Raw genomic sequence first — 15,882 nt, forward strand, 5'->3', positions numbered from 1 at the left:
ATATTTAGGGAGTCAGATAACCGAGGATGGACATATAGCGCTAGAAATAAAACAAAGGATTGCGCAGGGTCGGGTGGCTACTAGATTTTAATAAATTTAATAAATAATCATTTAAAGAAACAAAAGTTAAAACGGCTAGAGACAGATCTATTACTGTTCGTAAATGTAGATCGTAATTGCAGCTTTCGAGAAATACAGATTGGCTCAAGGCAAAGTGCTTACACTATTTAAATGGATTATTTTTTAATCTCTTGTACTTACCATAGATTAAATTAATTTAGTTAGTCATAGCCAAAGTATTGATTTTATCACAAAGTAGAATGGAATTAGTAAGTAATTAGACAAACGGTACTTAATAGGATTTGAAAAAAATATGCGAATTCATTTGTGTATTTAACTGGATTAAAAGTACTTAATCAAATTAATTTTTTTTGTTATATTAAGTAAGAAAATTATTGAGTAAAGTTCGCTTTTTTTATGAAAGAAAAATTATTTAGGAAAGAATTAATTATAAAAAGCCACTAAATTAAAATGATTTTCTTATTACAAAAATAACTGTACTACATTTCCCATAACGTACTGTAATTTATTCGTACAATCGCTAATTTTACTGTTTGTGAAACTTATAATCTTAAGCGATTGTTTTTAAGATACTTATAAGTTCAATGAACTCAATTTTTAGGTAATTCTATTATAACATTTATTTAGCGCATATAGTACCTACAGTATTCTCAGACGCAACTTTACTTGGAAAAAATGAGATTTTCTTAGATCGAGCTTTTCTTTTACTCATTATACCAAATGATAAAAGAATATAAATCTGGAGAGATATACAGTAGTGGCGAGTTGAGAACAGAACTTAGAGATATTCTATTATTACATGCAATCATTAAGGTAGCATCATTTTTTGAAAAGTACAGTGTGGTACAGGAAAATTCGTATAAATACCTTCCGTCATTTTTTCATAAATATAATCAAATAATAAAGTAATATCCCGAGTAAAAATTATTCCTTTCAATCTCACTCTACCGAATCACGACCAAACTAACTCCATAAATTTCTCTAAAATATTACCGGAAAAGGTTCGTTTGCAGGACTAAACCGCCGATTGTGTACGAATGAAGTACTGAAACAGTACCGCATTTAGTACGAAAAGAACACGGATATAGCACCGGTTGCTTTCCAGAAAGCTATTGAGATACCACCGAAAAAGCGACGCATTTATACGAAAAAAGCGCCAAAACAACACTAAAGGGATACTAAAATTTAAATTTGATACTGTAATTAATAAATTCTAATTAATTGTTCGCGCAAGGTCCTAGAACCTTATTATTATTATTATCATCAAAGTGTCTTCGGTAAAAGAGGTGAGGGTGGCGATACCACCCCTACCCNATAATAAAGTAATATAACTTCAATAAATACAATTTAAAGCCTTTGGCGGGTGTTCAAAAGATTTTGAGACGAGCGTTCATTAATGGAATTGGTAATTTCTATAATCGGTGAACGAAATTATTGAAATAGATTCAAAAATGTAATGGTATGTAGGCTTTTTTTTAATTTTCACAGCTTGAACAGACACTATAGATAGTAACAACATGTTCCAATCAATCTGCTACAATTGAATGATCAACATTTCACAGTTTATCGATCAAATTAAGAAATAATCCACTGAGAGAGCAAGACCTTCATTGTGAATTACTAAAAATCATAAAATATATTATAAACAACAGAACAAAAACAGTTCCGAGTCTTAACCTCAAAGGACTTACACTTAATTTGATTTAGTCCTTGAAGTTCCAATTACATTTTAGGATTCAAGGACTTCCAATTATTACTACTTCGAAAGTTATTAGATTGAAATTCCTATAGGTAACCATTATCAAGCACCATCCACTTGCTCATGAAAGGACTTGAATGCAGTGCTTCTAAACGCTGCAAGGCTACAAGCACATTTTTAAGCAAAGCATTGAAGCTTTGCCCAACTCTAGCCAAGAATTTTGGTTATTGTCTAATTCTAAGCTTAACTGACAATTTGCTAAACAAGAAAACAACAACAAAATTTAAAAAACACTTTAACATTCAAACTACAATTGTCTTTTAACAACAATACCGTTTACTAACAATAAGGACGACCATTTTTTTTATCCCCAACAGGGAACTTTAGAAATAAGGAGGTATTAGTATGAGATAGACTAGAAGCGGAAACAGAAGTTAAGAGGAGTAGAGGTAGACCTAGATTAGATTACTGTTCAGAAATACTTAAGGATGTGGGATGTTTTAGGTTTAGGGAAATGCGAAGATTGACTCGGGAAAGAAAGAGTGAAGGTGCGTGTCGAACTGGTCTTAAAACTGTCACCTTAATGATGATAAGGGCACTTTAAATATGGGTGTAATTTAATAAAAAGAAACGAAAAGATTGGATACATGCGTTATGCCGAATTCGTGTAATTACTAGTGTCCGACCAAAAGTTCGGTTTCGGTTTCGGTCGAGTTTCGGCAAAAAAACGAGTTTCGGTTTCGGCCGAAACTGAGACCGTTGCCGAAATTCGGTTTCGGTTTCGGTCGTAAAAACCAGTTTCGGTCGGACACTACTAATCACCTATTGCGTGTTCTCAGAAAATTTTTGCCTAATTCATGAAATAAGTAATGGCTTTCCGATTTCATATCTTATCTAAGCAAAATTGTATCTTAATTCGTGAACTTTTACAGAATACGCGAGGTAGGTAATTGCGGCTACTAAAATATGCACATCAAAGAGATTTTTTTTAAGATCCACAAAAGGGCCGGGCCACTTCGTGAATATCGCCTTTTCCTAACCGTAACCTTATGAGCAAAAAAATTGTTGCTGGAGATTGCCAGAAATTTGAAAAAGACAAAAGTCTGATTTTTATTAGCTTTGTTACTAATACTGGAATTCTGTCACCTATAAATTAATACAGCACTCAATGCGTATACATAAAACATAAGGTATTACCGTGATCACTGTATTTAATCCAAGGAAAGTAGGATCATTCGCATTGTAGTAATGACATAGAACACACGTTCTATGTTGTAGAAGAGAGAACTGCCTACTACGAGGAGAATATTATTTGGTTTTTTGACCTCAGACGAAGACCTTGGGAGCGTTACATCAGCATACTCGACCGCGTTGTCGCTTATCTTTGCGTTTAACAATGACTAATAATAATAATCGAAAGATAGGATAACCAAAAAAATGTTTCTTAATAAAACCACAAAAAATTAGAGGCTGCAAAATACTTTTTAACGACGTGATTCCGATAAAAATTTCAGTTGAATTATTTACTAAAAAAAATCATGTTAATACACTTAGGAGCTAATGTTTTAACGTAGGTATGCCTCTAACGGAAATTAGTGCAGCTATCTCCTCTGTTGATACGACATGCTGGAATTAGCTGACTATTAAAACGTTTCAGTAGGTAAGATTGAATTGATTAAATTGTTTTTTTATTTGGCATGCAAATTGACAAAGAAATCACTTGTTTACGTACAAATTAACTATTCACTGCCAATATTGTAGTCACATTAAGTCCATATTGATGATTTTAATTACGTGACTTATTAGCCAAAAAGAGGAAAGGTTTGCAAACACATTTTTTTAACATATAGAGTAACAAACGTTCTTGATCAGTGATCTGTAACCAATGTTACACGTGGATCAATTTAAAAGTAGCAAGTAAAATGGTTGGTGTTCTGTCGGAATTTTGCGTGCTGATAAGATCCAAAGAGACCCAAATCGTTATCTACGTCTGGCGGTTACGACTAGGGTTGCCACCAATAATTTATTATAAAGTATTGTACTCTGTTTCGACTGTGCGTACGTTATACTTTACAAGACACATGAAGTAAGCAAAAATACTTTATTTAAGACCTTAAGTAAACATCGTAATTTTGTAAGCGATTATTCGAAATTCAGAGTATTTTTACATCAATAATATTGCACAGAAGACATAGCAAGCCGATTTCCCAAATCTGTTCAAGGTAGTGTCACTTTTGCTGTCCGTTCCGGCCACTTCAGCATTTACAGAAAGTATTCTCTGTTATGAACGCAAAGTGGCGGGACGACAGGAATAAAGCTTCATTAAAACTAATTAAAAATGAACTTTTAGTTTACTTAAATCTTTGTTTACCATGTTTAGAGGCTATTAATGTATTTAAGAGCGACAGCAATTTGTTACTGGCTGCTAGGTGTAACAAAAAATATGTTTAAAAACAAAAAATAAAATACTTTATTTTTATGCCGAGTACTTTTTTTTTAACCTTTTAGTCGAGAAATACTTTATGTAAAGCCTGAAAAAAAGGTGGCAACCCTAGTTATGACAGACAACTAACCAAAAGCTTTTGTTTTGTTGGACATACGTGACCACTGCCACGCCTTAATTATAATAAAAGAACCTTGTGAAAAGTGGCTCTACAGATGGCGTTCATCATGCTGTCTGCAGTTATTAAGTTCCACAAATTCGTTGTAAGTACAGGCAATAGGGTGAACGTAAGTCTAAACTTTTCTATGCTGCATAACATACGTATGTTGTTTCTTATATTTGCTCATTGTAATATGAGACGGTTCGAAAGAATAATTATATAATTGGTCGACACGCGATCTCTCAACGATATTACTCTATTAACTATTGCTCGCAGTTCTTGATTGAATGAGTCGATTGCAATGAGATAAAAACTAAACGCTACTTCAAATTAAACCGTATGAATTTCTAAAAACTCCGCCCTAATTAGACCAGTAGATTTTTATATGATATGCGTATAAGAAAATAGACTAAAATGGTTACGGTTGTTATACTATCCATTCTTTATTTTCTTAGTTCCCTTTTTATAGTAAATCGAAGGTTTATAGTTTTATTATACATACGTCAAAGGGAGACAACAATTCTTGTAAAGTACGACGTGATATAGGAAAATTCGTACAAATGCCTTCAACAATCGATCCTCTTATGCAAATACTAATTAAAGCTTTTGAGAGTTCGGTTCGTTTAGGACAACATTCGTAGAAGTACAAGATATTTTCAGATAGACGTAGTTTAAAAAATATATTGGACGTTTACGAAACCATGCATTTTCACTCGTGTGAGATAAAAAGAATAAATGTCGATAAAGAAATGTGATTTTATTTTTTTTTTATATTCCACGTAAGAAAATGCTTGTGGAATATTTTTTTTAACCACATCTATGTGAACATATCACCTGCTTATTTTAAAAAACTGTTCGAAACTAATCGAAAAGAAACCTTTTGAACAAAATGTAACAGTCCACAAAAGCTTTCAACTGTATTTATTAGACTTATATAATTTTATTTATTATATGAAAAGATGACGAAAGACATTTACATATACGAATTTTCCAATGTAACGTCGTAATTTCCAAAAGTTGATGTCGCCTTTTGAAGATTGTATGTAGTAACAGAATAAAACATATCTAACATCATAATTTTCCTATTCCATTTTGCTTTGAGATTTAATGGTGCATATCAATTTTAATTTTGTAGACTGCACAGGTTTCGCTATTATTAACTTTGCGATTTTTCAGTACACAGAAAATGCTAAAAATTGATCATAATGAGAGTATGAGTCTCAAATATATTTTTTTAATAATTTTAAAATAAATAGTTTTTAAAGTTATTTAAGAAGATAGATTCCCGTTCCCCCCTTATCTCCGAAACTACTGAACCTAAAATTTTTAAAAAAATACAGAAAATAGATCTTTACTTATAGATTACAGGAAAATTAATAAGAACTCTATCGTCTGTCTGAACATAACGTGGTAAATCTTAAAAAAAAAAAAAACAGCATTGTGCGTACCAATTTACATTGTCAGTTTGAAAGTATGGAAAAAAATGTTTTTTTCTAACTGTAATGTCAAGTTAGTTCTCTGGTTAGGATTCCGTTCGTCCGAATGAAAAACGGAACCCCTGTAGGATTAGGTACTCGTGTGTCTGACCGTTTTTATTTGATTAAAATTAAGCTTGGAAATTTTTTGGTTGCATTGTTTTCCATAAGTGTGTTCTAATCAATTCTGATTCTCATAAAACAAGATTATTCAGTTCTCAAAAAGTACTACAACCTCCAAAATTCTAAAATCTATTTTCCATTCATTTGGTTATTACTCTAGCTAATATTTTACTGATTCATACATGAATTATTTATCAATAACGTTTACCAACTGACAACCATTTGGCAAAAACACAACAAATAAACGGTATCAAATTTATTACAAGCAATTACCTCAGGATGTTTTGGCATTGATTTATAATATTTCAGTGTGTTCGGCTGACAGTTTAGTTGACCGCATTTGAAAATACATACTGGGTTGTACAAATTTGCTTCTACATATCGATAATTTCGTAATAATATCTAAAATAGCAGCTAATAACTAACAAGCTGAACGTGTATGCATTCGCAGTGAAATTTGTAACAGCATGAAACAGTAGCATGTAGAAATTAGTAGCTTTCATACATTCGTAAGTCCATTTGTCCGTACATACATAGATACTTGTACATTACATATATCGTTGACGCTGAATGTCGTGTAACAATGTGCATGTACGCTGTCAGTATGCCAGTGCAGCAGCTGATTGTGCACAGGCGTGCAAATTTTATTTTGAAAACTTCGTTCTGACCCACTTGAAATAAATGGCGGATTTCATTGTAATGAAGTAAAATTGATTACAATAAATCGTGAATCATCAAAAAGTTACGTTCAGTATCGTGTGTGAGGAATGCACAAAAAAAACTGAGAGCTAGCCAATAAGTGTTAAAATATGGGCAACTGTAAAAAATTTAATGTTGGTGAACAAAAAATTTCCGTAAAATTCAGGGCGAAATATAACCGTCGATGAGAGAGAGACAGAAAGAACAAGAAGTGCAATTGCGCTCAACAGCAGTTACACCGGCTGCCTCTCTTACACATTCCCTACATAACAAGCTATCTCCAGTAGTAAATGCTCTAAAACGTAAATTTTCTGCAAATGATAGTAGAACATACAATAATTATGTGCAAGCGTTTGCTATGCACTGTTATAAAATCTTCTGTTGCTTTTCGCTTAGTGTAACCGCATCTTATTGAATGTATGTTACGATTAGTAGGGGAAAGTGGTTACCCTTCGTACACATTTTAGCAACATTGTCATCTGCTGTTTTAAATTGTAATATTAGTAGAAAACAAACTTTTTATTATGAAGTATTGATATTCTTCGAGGTAATTAATAAATCCTTCTAGGGAAGTTAACCCCCAATATAATATTATCGTTACACATATTAAAAAAAATAAAACAAATCAAGTAGATAATCAACTGGAACTCATGCTGTCTATTCAACGTTATCATCATCAAGAAAAACAACAACTTGAAGTGTTGATTTTTTAAATCATATAATTACGTTTAGAATAAATTTTTGGTGATATTTTCCAAAGGGGAATTTTTTCCAGCGGCTTTTTTTCCGAGGGGATCTTTTTCAGGAGCTTTTTTCTAAATCCGTATAAGGGATGTAAAAGTACACTTAGAAGTAATACATATAAAAATAGAAAATGAAAAAGTAGAACTAGCTGATTTTCAATATTTAGGGAGTCAGATAACCGAGGATGGACATATAGCGCTAGAAATAAAACAAAGGATTGCGCAGGGTCGGGTGGCTACTAGATTTTAATAAATTTAATAAATAATCATTTAAAGAAACAAAAGTTAAAACGGCTAGAGACAGATCTATTACTGTTCGTAAATGTAGATCGTAATTGCAGCTTTCGAGAAATACAGATTGGCTCAAGGCAAAGTGCTTACACTATTTAAATGGATTATTTTTTAATCTCTTGTACTTACCATAGATTAAATTAATTTAGTTAGTCATAGCCAAAGTATTGATTTTATCACAAAGTAGAATGGAATTAGTAAGTAATTAGACAAACGGTACTTAATAGGATTTGAAAAAAATATGCGAATTCATTTGTGTATTTAACTGGATTAAAAGTACTTAATCAAATTAATTTTTTTTGTTATATTAAGTAANTCATACACATTTTAGATTTTATTTTTTTATTTTATGATTAATTGTCGAATTTATCTAGTTTATGTACCTAAGTGTAACAAAAATATTGTAGTTTGTTATAAAAAAGTCCGAAACGGTTATGTCAAAAGGTTAAAGAGTTACAGTCATTTTTCTACTGTAAGATATTTGTATCAACGTACCCCACGTACGGGGTACGTTCGTACAATAGGTGGGGTACTTTCATAAGCCATGGGGTAGATTGATACAGGGTACAATTGCGAATTAAACTTAGGAAAAAAATTACTGAGCACGTTACGTCTTGTAAGCCGATACACCGTGCTGCGACCAGCATGACACTCCGCCAGCAACATGGCGGCTGGTATGTCTATGCACACAAGCAAAGGCGTGTTTGTGTGCCGTTTAGTTTTTCTGTTATACTAACTGTACGAATGTGCCTCGCGTACGAGTGGTGACCACTTTCCCCTAAGTTTATTTGACTAGTTAGTAAACTAGCTGGATAGTACACGAAGGTCTGTTCAAAAAGTATCGATATTTGAATTTCCGCGGGTTACGTATATTCGAATTTCGAGTTTTTTATGGCGTTAATTTGGTACTCATGTCTCACTTATACCGATAAGTACGGCCATGTTGAATGTTCAGTTAATTTTCTGACATCTGCTTTGCTTGGACATGTTTTGGCTCGTCTTCGATTTTTGCCTATTCTCAAAAATGGATCAAAGAATCTGTATTAAATTTTGTGTGAAACACACAATAAAGTGCGCGGACGCATTCCGAATGTTAACTGTAGCCTATGGTGAAGCTACCTTTGGCCGCAGCAACGTTTATCGGTGATACAAAATGTTCTCAGGGGGCCGAGAAGATGTGAACGACGAAAAGCGTGCCGGACGCCCGAACACGTCAACAACAGACAAAAACATTGATGAAGTGATAAAAATAGTATTAAAATAATTCGAAGCATACGTAATCCTAAAATGTAGCATCGTACTACAGATGGCGTTTACCGCGCCATTTGTGGTATTTTCTAAAACGCATTGTTAAGACAGCAGGTAAAAGTTGGTCTGTGTTCTGTCTGCGACGCGCTGATAAGATCCAAAAAGGTCGAAATCGCGATCCGCGTCTGGCAGTTTCGACAGAATACAGACCACTTTCAATTATTTTATCCGATTATGGTAACGTGCCTATCACGTTGAGGTGAGCTACGCCGGGATTCGTTTCAGCAAGTAGATATCCACACACGTGGACATTGTTGGAGCATATGTAATCCTAAAATGTAGCATCGTACTACAGATGGCGTTTACCGCGCCATTTGTGGTATTTTCAAAAATAGTAATGGACAATCGTCGAATCACCGTTAGAGAAGTAGCTGAGGACCTAAACATATCGATTGGCTCCTGCGATTCGATTTTTACCAATGATTTGGGCATGAGACCGATCGCCGCAAAATTTGTATCAAAATTGGTTAATTTCGAGTAAAAACAACATCGCATTAACATTGCTAAGGAGCTGTTGGACTCTGTCCGCGACGACCCAAATTTGCTCCAACGGGTCATAACTGGTTATGAATCATGGGGTTATGGTTATGACGTGAAAATCAAAGCTTAATTGTCCCAATGGAAGCTGCCGCACGAGCCAAGACCGAGAAAAGTAGATATTCATGAATAAATAAATAATTTTTGAAAAAAAATAAAAAAAAATCGGGATACTTTTTAAACAGACCTCGTACATATACTGTCTAAATGTCTGGTTACCTTAATGGAAAATCATCTTTCCACTAAAATAGCAACGAATAATGGTTAATTTGGATACCATCCATTTAGTTTACAAAGCTATATAAGATTTGTATAATATACAAGGGAAAGTACAGAGATTAACCAATTGGCTAGTTTACAAAAATTCACAGTATTTGAAATTAAGCGTAAACTTAATATTGTTAGTAGTACATAACAACCAACAAATTTCCGTTCTGGTTTGCACTTTTTCGAAGAATTTTGTAGTTCGAAAACTAGCTGGATAGTATACAAACTAGCCAAAAGACGTACTCATATTAGTGGAAACATAAATTAAACCGTTTAGTCTTTATAATGAAAATGTTAAATCATGAAGTTTTCTATAATAACTGGTGAAACTAGAAAAGTTACTTTTGCTTTTTATGTTGGTACTTTCACATAAGAGAAATTGCTAACAAAATACAGTCAATCACACATATATGTATACGTCTAAAAGCAGCATTAAAACCTATGGAACTATAATAACAATAAATATCTTCAATAGATACTCATCAAATTTAACTGAACATGTTTACTGAAAAGAGTACAGCATAACGCACTAAGAAATTGGAAAAGTGAAAGTTCACGTTAAAGCCACAATGAGAAAAGGTTAAAAAAAATCATATTTTATTATGCCTTATGAGTACTACTCTAGAGAAATAATTATAATTACAGTTTTACAGGTACTTACAAAAATAGCCAATTATTATCAACGAATTAAATCTTTCATGCGTGCATTCGTTCGAACGGCAATAAAAAAATAATATGCAATTACATTACCTCCGTACGTTAATATGCATTTAAATTGTACGTATAATTAAATATTTTGTTTAGGAAACAAATTAAAATTTAAATAATGGCGACCGAACATTGCCTTCAACTTTGCACGTATATATTCTCATTACTTCGCTGGAATAACATTTATTGCATTATTAATTTAGTTCAGCGAGATGAAATTTTTATGGCGAAGGTAAAAATAGTCACGGAATTAAAAGTAAAGCACTTTGTAGGCAGGGGAGAAAGTGATAGCTAATTCTCGAAGCACGTGGTACGTGAAGGGTGAAAGACAGAAGGGATAGAGTAGCGCACGAGTCTGAGACGGGCGGTTCTGCTTATAGGGAGATATTTAAAACAAAAAAGTATGACACTATTTGGTAATTAATAATTTCGTGAAAAATAAATCGCAAGGAAAATTGTAAAAATCATGTGAAGTGTGTTACCATTACAGCGGTACTTCCCAAAATGAGGTAGACTTAGTTACTGCTCCGGGAAGACTTTGGTGGAAGTATACGCTGCAACGCCATTTGGTTTAAAAAATAAAAAATACTTTGTCAGATCTATTTCAAAATCTTATTAGTCTTGAGTCTAATGAGTAGATTATTGTTCAAGGATGAGGGATATTCTAGTGTTAGGAAAATGCGAAGATTAGCTCAGTATAGGAAAGAGTGAAGGTGCGTGTCCAAAAAGTATTTTGGCTGTTATTAAAATTTATGATTTTAATACATTGTACTGGTCAGCACAGTCGGAGATTGAAAAGTAACAAAAACAAAATACAAAATTGAGACGCTAAGCTTGAATCAATCTTCAGAATTATCTCAACGAATCAGATTTTACGATATCCTGGCCTCAAACCTCATTATCATTACTATGTGAAGTTAAAGGAACAGAAAAACTAGAATTATCCAAAATTGTTTCTTCACAGGATTGCCGTAGCATATCAAAATTTTGAAATATTTGAAATATTTTAAAATCCAAATAATATTACATTTGTTTTGCTTCGTTTTAAGTTTAGGATATCTCAGAATTTCAATGTATTAAGCACTAAAAGAAACTGTGGAACCCGATTCGAGTTCTTTGAAACCACATCGAATATGATTACTAGATTCTTATTCAGCGACATGGTCAGAGCCTACAGAAGTTTAAACTAGTGATGCACCGGATTGTCATTTTACCGGATATCGGATAACCGGGTACCCGCACAGCTAATGCCGTTATTATCCGGTTCCCGGCCGGATCTTAAAAAAAGTGCTAAATCCGCTGGGTATCGGATCCAAATCGGGTACCTGGCCCATCCCTAGTTTAGATCACCGAACCACCACCTAATCCTACAATTCCTGAAAGGAGGCGGAAGAGGGCCTTCCGCCCTATCTTTTTTGAATAAGATTCTCACTTTGACAACATTTCACCAGGTACAGAATCATTGCATTCGACTGTTTTCTTATTAGGGATTATCTGTAAATTACTTAACGCAAATTGCCCCTTCCACTTCACCCTAGTAACAGGATAGTAACGTCTAAACCCCGCCTCTCTTAATCCGCCATATAACGCGTGCATGTTTCGAACAATAATTCATTTTTAAATAAAGGAATATCAAGCTATGCGCTTTGATATTATAAATATAACTAGGTAATCAGGCTACTCTACTAAAATCGTTACATAACGCCATGTAACAGGACCGTAATGTCCGGCGCATAGGTTCTTCGCCTAATTTGCATAATCTATAGGTAGATAAGCCTTCATTTGATTTCATTTAAGATGTAATTTTAATTGAGTTCAGTCCATAATTACTACTACCATATCATCATTATTACGATATTGTTTTTTAACTTTTTACCAAGTTCGTATCGTCCACCACAATGCCATTATTGAATTTTTAATATTCGAAAAACACATTGCAAATTAAATATAAAAGGCAACAGTAAATTGCTGATTTTGGAAATGTTCAATAAAAAGTGCATACTTAGTTCATTTGTAAACCGTTTCTTTTATTAGACTGCATTACAAAGGTCCCAATTGCAAAACAAAATACTCTATACCTGTCCACTTCAACAAGTTTACGAATTGACCGCATGCTGTCTTTTAGGTAGCATTAATAGGTAGGTACATTTTACGTGTCAGGTAACTAGCACCAGACCAAACTACTAGTACCTAGGACAAATGCGATGTACAGGCAGCTTAGAATGACATGAACCTTTGCGTCGCATTCATGTTGTACATGTGGAAAACGATAATAACTGTCTTTCTATTGGTTTTAACTGTATGCTTTGGTGTACAAATGATTGGAACTTCATATAAACTGTAAAAACCGACGGTACAAATAGAAATGTAGTCGTTAATGAGCAGAACGGGTTATTGCAACTACGCAACATAATACCAAGGCCCATGATATTTTAAATTACCTCTACGTACCTATTATGCCAAATTTTTAATGTCACATTGCGTCGATGTAAGGACGGATATGTGAGTGATTTTGTAAAGGGGTTTTGGAAAAATACCTATTATTTTTTTAATGTACACGTGCATTTATTATCCCACTGATTAAACGTGTTTTTTGAGCAAATTTGGTTCTGGTTTTCTCATTCTTTATACCTTCTTCCTACAATAACCCATATTTATAAAAATACATTATTACTGATATTAATAAATATTAATTGCACACTACTAATTAAAAACGGAGTCATATTATTAAAATTTATATTTAAATATTTATTATAGGTACTTAATAGTTTACTTTTATAAATATTTAATTGGTACCGGGAACTTCGTTAATATGAATGTGTACAACTCTTGAATTGATTACAATTACTAACGACTACAATTTTTTAAATAAATCCAATAAAAGAATTCGGTTAGAACATCTGCCTACAAAAAAAAATCAAAAGCCGGGTTCATCGTTACAAATAATAGTAGTAGGTAGACATATAATAACAACATACCACAAAAACATCATCATGCGTGTTTGCAATGTCAAAGTAGTGCAACCGGGGCTACAGAAAACGTGGAAAGTCTTTTGCGATCCGGATAAAACAGAGCTGCCAATACCACCACCACCACCCGGCTATTACGACTCCACATGCACAACAATAACAGCAGCAACAACAAAAATTGAATTCCTTCGAATGTACGACGCGCGTCTTCCACCACCGTGATGCACTTGGCCGTGAGAGAACAAAGACTCCCGTCCGTCCAACTTGGTGCGGTGTCTAATGGCATGAACGAACACGTCGTTTTACGAACCGACAATCCAACTAAACTAAAACTAAACCGGTCTACTTCAAGTGTACGCCCGTGTCGTATCGTATGCGTACCACACAGCAGGGCAAAGTCATAGAGTCAAAATGAGCGAGAGCTATGAACAAAACGTAACACACAACACAGCAATTTAACTACTGGGCAAGTGGGAAACATTTACAGCTCGGCCAATCCAACAATAATAATAACCATCAATCGCTGATTATTGTACATACTACTACAACAGCCAGCGTTAAATAACAACAATATTATTAATTAAAAGAATGACGACTGCAGCGTTCGCTTACAGTGCAACAACGGCATAGTACAATAGCGATGCCATGACATACCTTTGTGTGTCTGAGAAGCCCGACGCATCTTACTACGGACGGACGGGCAAGGGCACAGGGCCGCTATCGTTCGCTGTGGGTAGGAAGAAAGAAGGGAACAAAGAGATAGCGACAACTACATACGGCAAACGCGCGTATGTTAATGTTCCGCTTATCGCACCTTGTTATGTGCGAATTGCGAGTCAGTCGGGGCCGCTAATGAGAGGCTCGGATTCGTCTGCGAACTTCGAACTAAAAGCGACCAATCGACGGGATTGTTAGCGCGCACGCATACGCACGCACATCGACCGACGCATGCGTACAAAAATCCTACAGGTTTGGCGGTCATTCGGGGAAGTACAGTTGATGCCAAAACTAATCTACGATACTTTACAACATATAAACGCCAGCTGAAGTCGTTATAAAACAAAACGATTTTTTAAATGTTTCACTTATGCATTCCTTTTATAACGGTTAAAGGAATATTAAATTACTGTAATTGTGTTTGGATAACCATCACGCACCTTCATTTTTTCCAATCTTGTCAATCTTCACATTTGCGAACGGTAATGTAATCTAGATCTATCTCTACCCCTCTTAACTCCTGCTTCTGCTTCCAATAGGTCTTTATGTCTGAGAAGTGTCATGCCTTCCTATCTAGCATGTTGCTTATTGACTTCCATAAAGCCCTTTGTTCTTCTACTGTTTCTAGTACATCTTAATTTTACACCTTTTCTATCCACGGTTTTTTTTTAATATCCTCACAGCTTCACATCTCAAACGTAAACGCATCGGAAAACGGTAAAAATGTTGCTGTACGATAATTTTTAATGCATTACAGTAGTTCATAGCAAAGGTCATCTTTTTATTATATTTTAAATATTAAGAACATTATACATTAATATGAAACATGACCTCGAAACTACGTGTTGCTATGTATAGGTACATTTATTTTTATCGCAAATTCTTCCTGGTTTATGATAAATACATTGACGTAATGTTTTCGGCCAAAAATTGATATGGTTGAAGGCGTATTTTACTTCATTAATCAATTATTCTTTTAGGTTCATTACTAAGTATTACACATTACTCTTTTAAAGTTGTCGTGATACGTGTTGTGACAAAACAAAAACGGGAAGGTTCTGAAATTAATTAAGAACATTCTACAATTACGAATACTTTTTAATATCTCACGGAATCATCGATAAAAGACAGCTTTAATAGTGCGATAGCAAGAAGTAGAAACAATGAAATATTTCTCGCTTCTAATTTTTTAGTGTCCCTAAAATTTTGCAGCCCTGGTGTCTCACGGACCTAAGCGTAAATCCAGCAGTGCATAGGGGTGATTTAAACTGCTGGACATTACGTTATTTCTGTTTCTCACTGTATACAAGTAAATTTTGTTGGAAATGCGTTCGATAAAATAGATTGGCGCGCGCATGAGGGTAGGTCGTGACGATGACGACGAAGGGGTTAAGGTTATTATTAGAAATGGAGCGATTAATAACAGTAAACGTTTACATATTAATTATTAATCAGTTCGATTGATATATTATTCAATACATTTATTTAAAAGCACGTCTTTTGTTATATATAAATCACGGTATGGATGTTTAAAAATTAACTTACACAGACCAAAAGTGATATTTTCATAGCGACTTATCATTTTCTATTATACCTGCTTTTACACTTTTCAAAATGATCAAACAAAAATTTTATAATTATATGATTATAAAAAAGGTCCCA

The 15,882-nt window shown here is 34.0% G+C and overlaps 2 protein-coding genes across 5 annotated transcripts in view; one reads left to right on the plus strand and one right to left on the minus strand.

Moving 5' to 3' along the window:
* LOC108736698 (ankyrin repeat domain-containing protein 12) overlaps positions 1 to 15,882 on the minus strand; it is a 68,707-nt gene that overhangs the window by 48,067 nt on the left and 4,758 nt on the right. The window contains exon 1 of one of the 4 annotated variants that reach the window (XM_025979738.1): positions 14,158 to 14,378. The exons of the other annotated variants lie outside the window; for them this stretch is intronic. Within the exon in view, the coding sequence (XP_025835523.1) occupies positions 14,158 to 14,185 (28 nt within the window). The 5' untranslated portion in view covers positions 14,186 to 14,378. Of the gene's footprint in view, positions 1 to 14,157; positions 14,379 to 15,882 lie in introns of those variants that run through there. 4 annotated transcript variants of the gene reach the window in all.
* Positions 15,580 to 15,882, plus strand: part of LOC108736696 — a 141,969-nt gene continuing 141,666 nt past the window's right edge. Inside the window, exon 1 of the mRNA XM_018469224.2 lies at positions 15,580 to 15,614. Within this exon, the coding sequence (XP_018324726.1) occupies positions 15,595 to 15,614 (20 nt within the window). The 5' untranslated portion in view covers positions 15,580 to 15,594. The remainder of the gene's footprint in view (positions 15,615 to 15,882) is intronic.

Source organism: Agrilus planipennis, unplaced genomic scaffold (assembly GCF_000699045.2).
Source record: "Agrilus planipennis isolate EAB-ADULT unplaced genomic scaffold, Apla_2.0 scaffold170, whole genome shotgun sequence".
In the NCBI taxonomy this organism is placed as follows: domain Eukaryota; kingdom Metazoa; phylum Arthropoda; class Insecta; order Coleoptera; family Buprestidae; genus Agrilus; species Agrilus planipennis.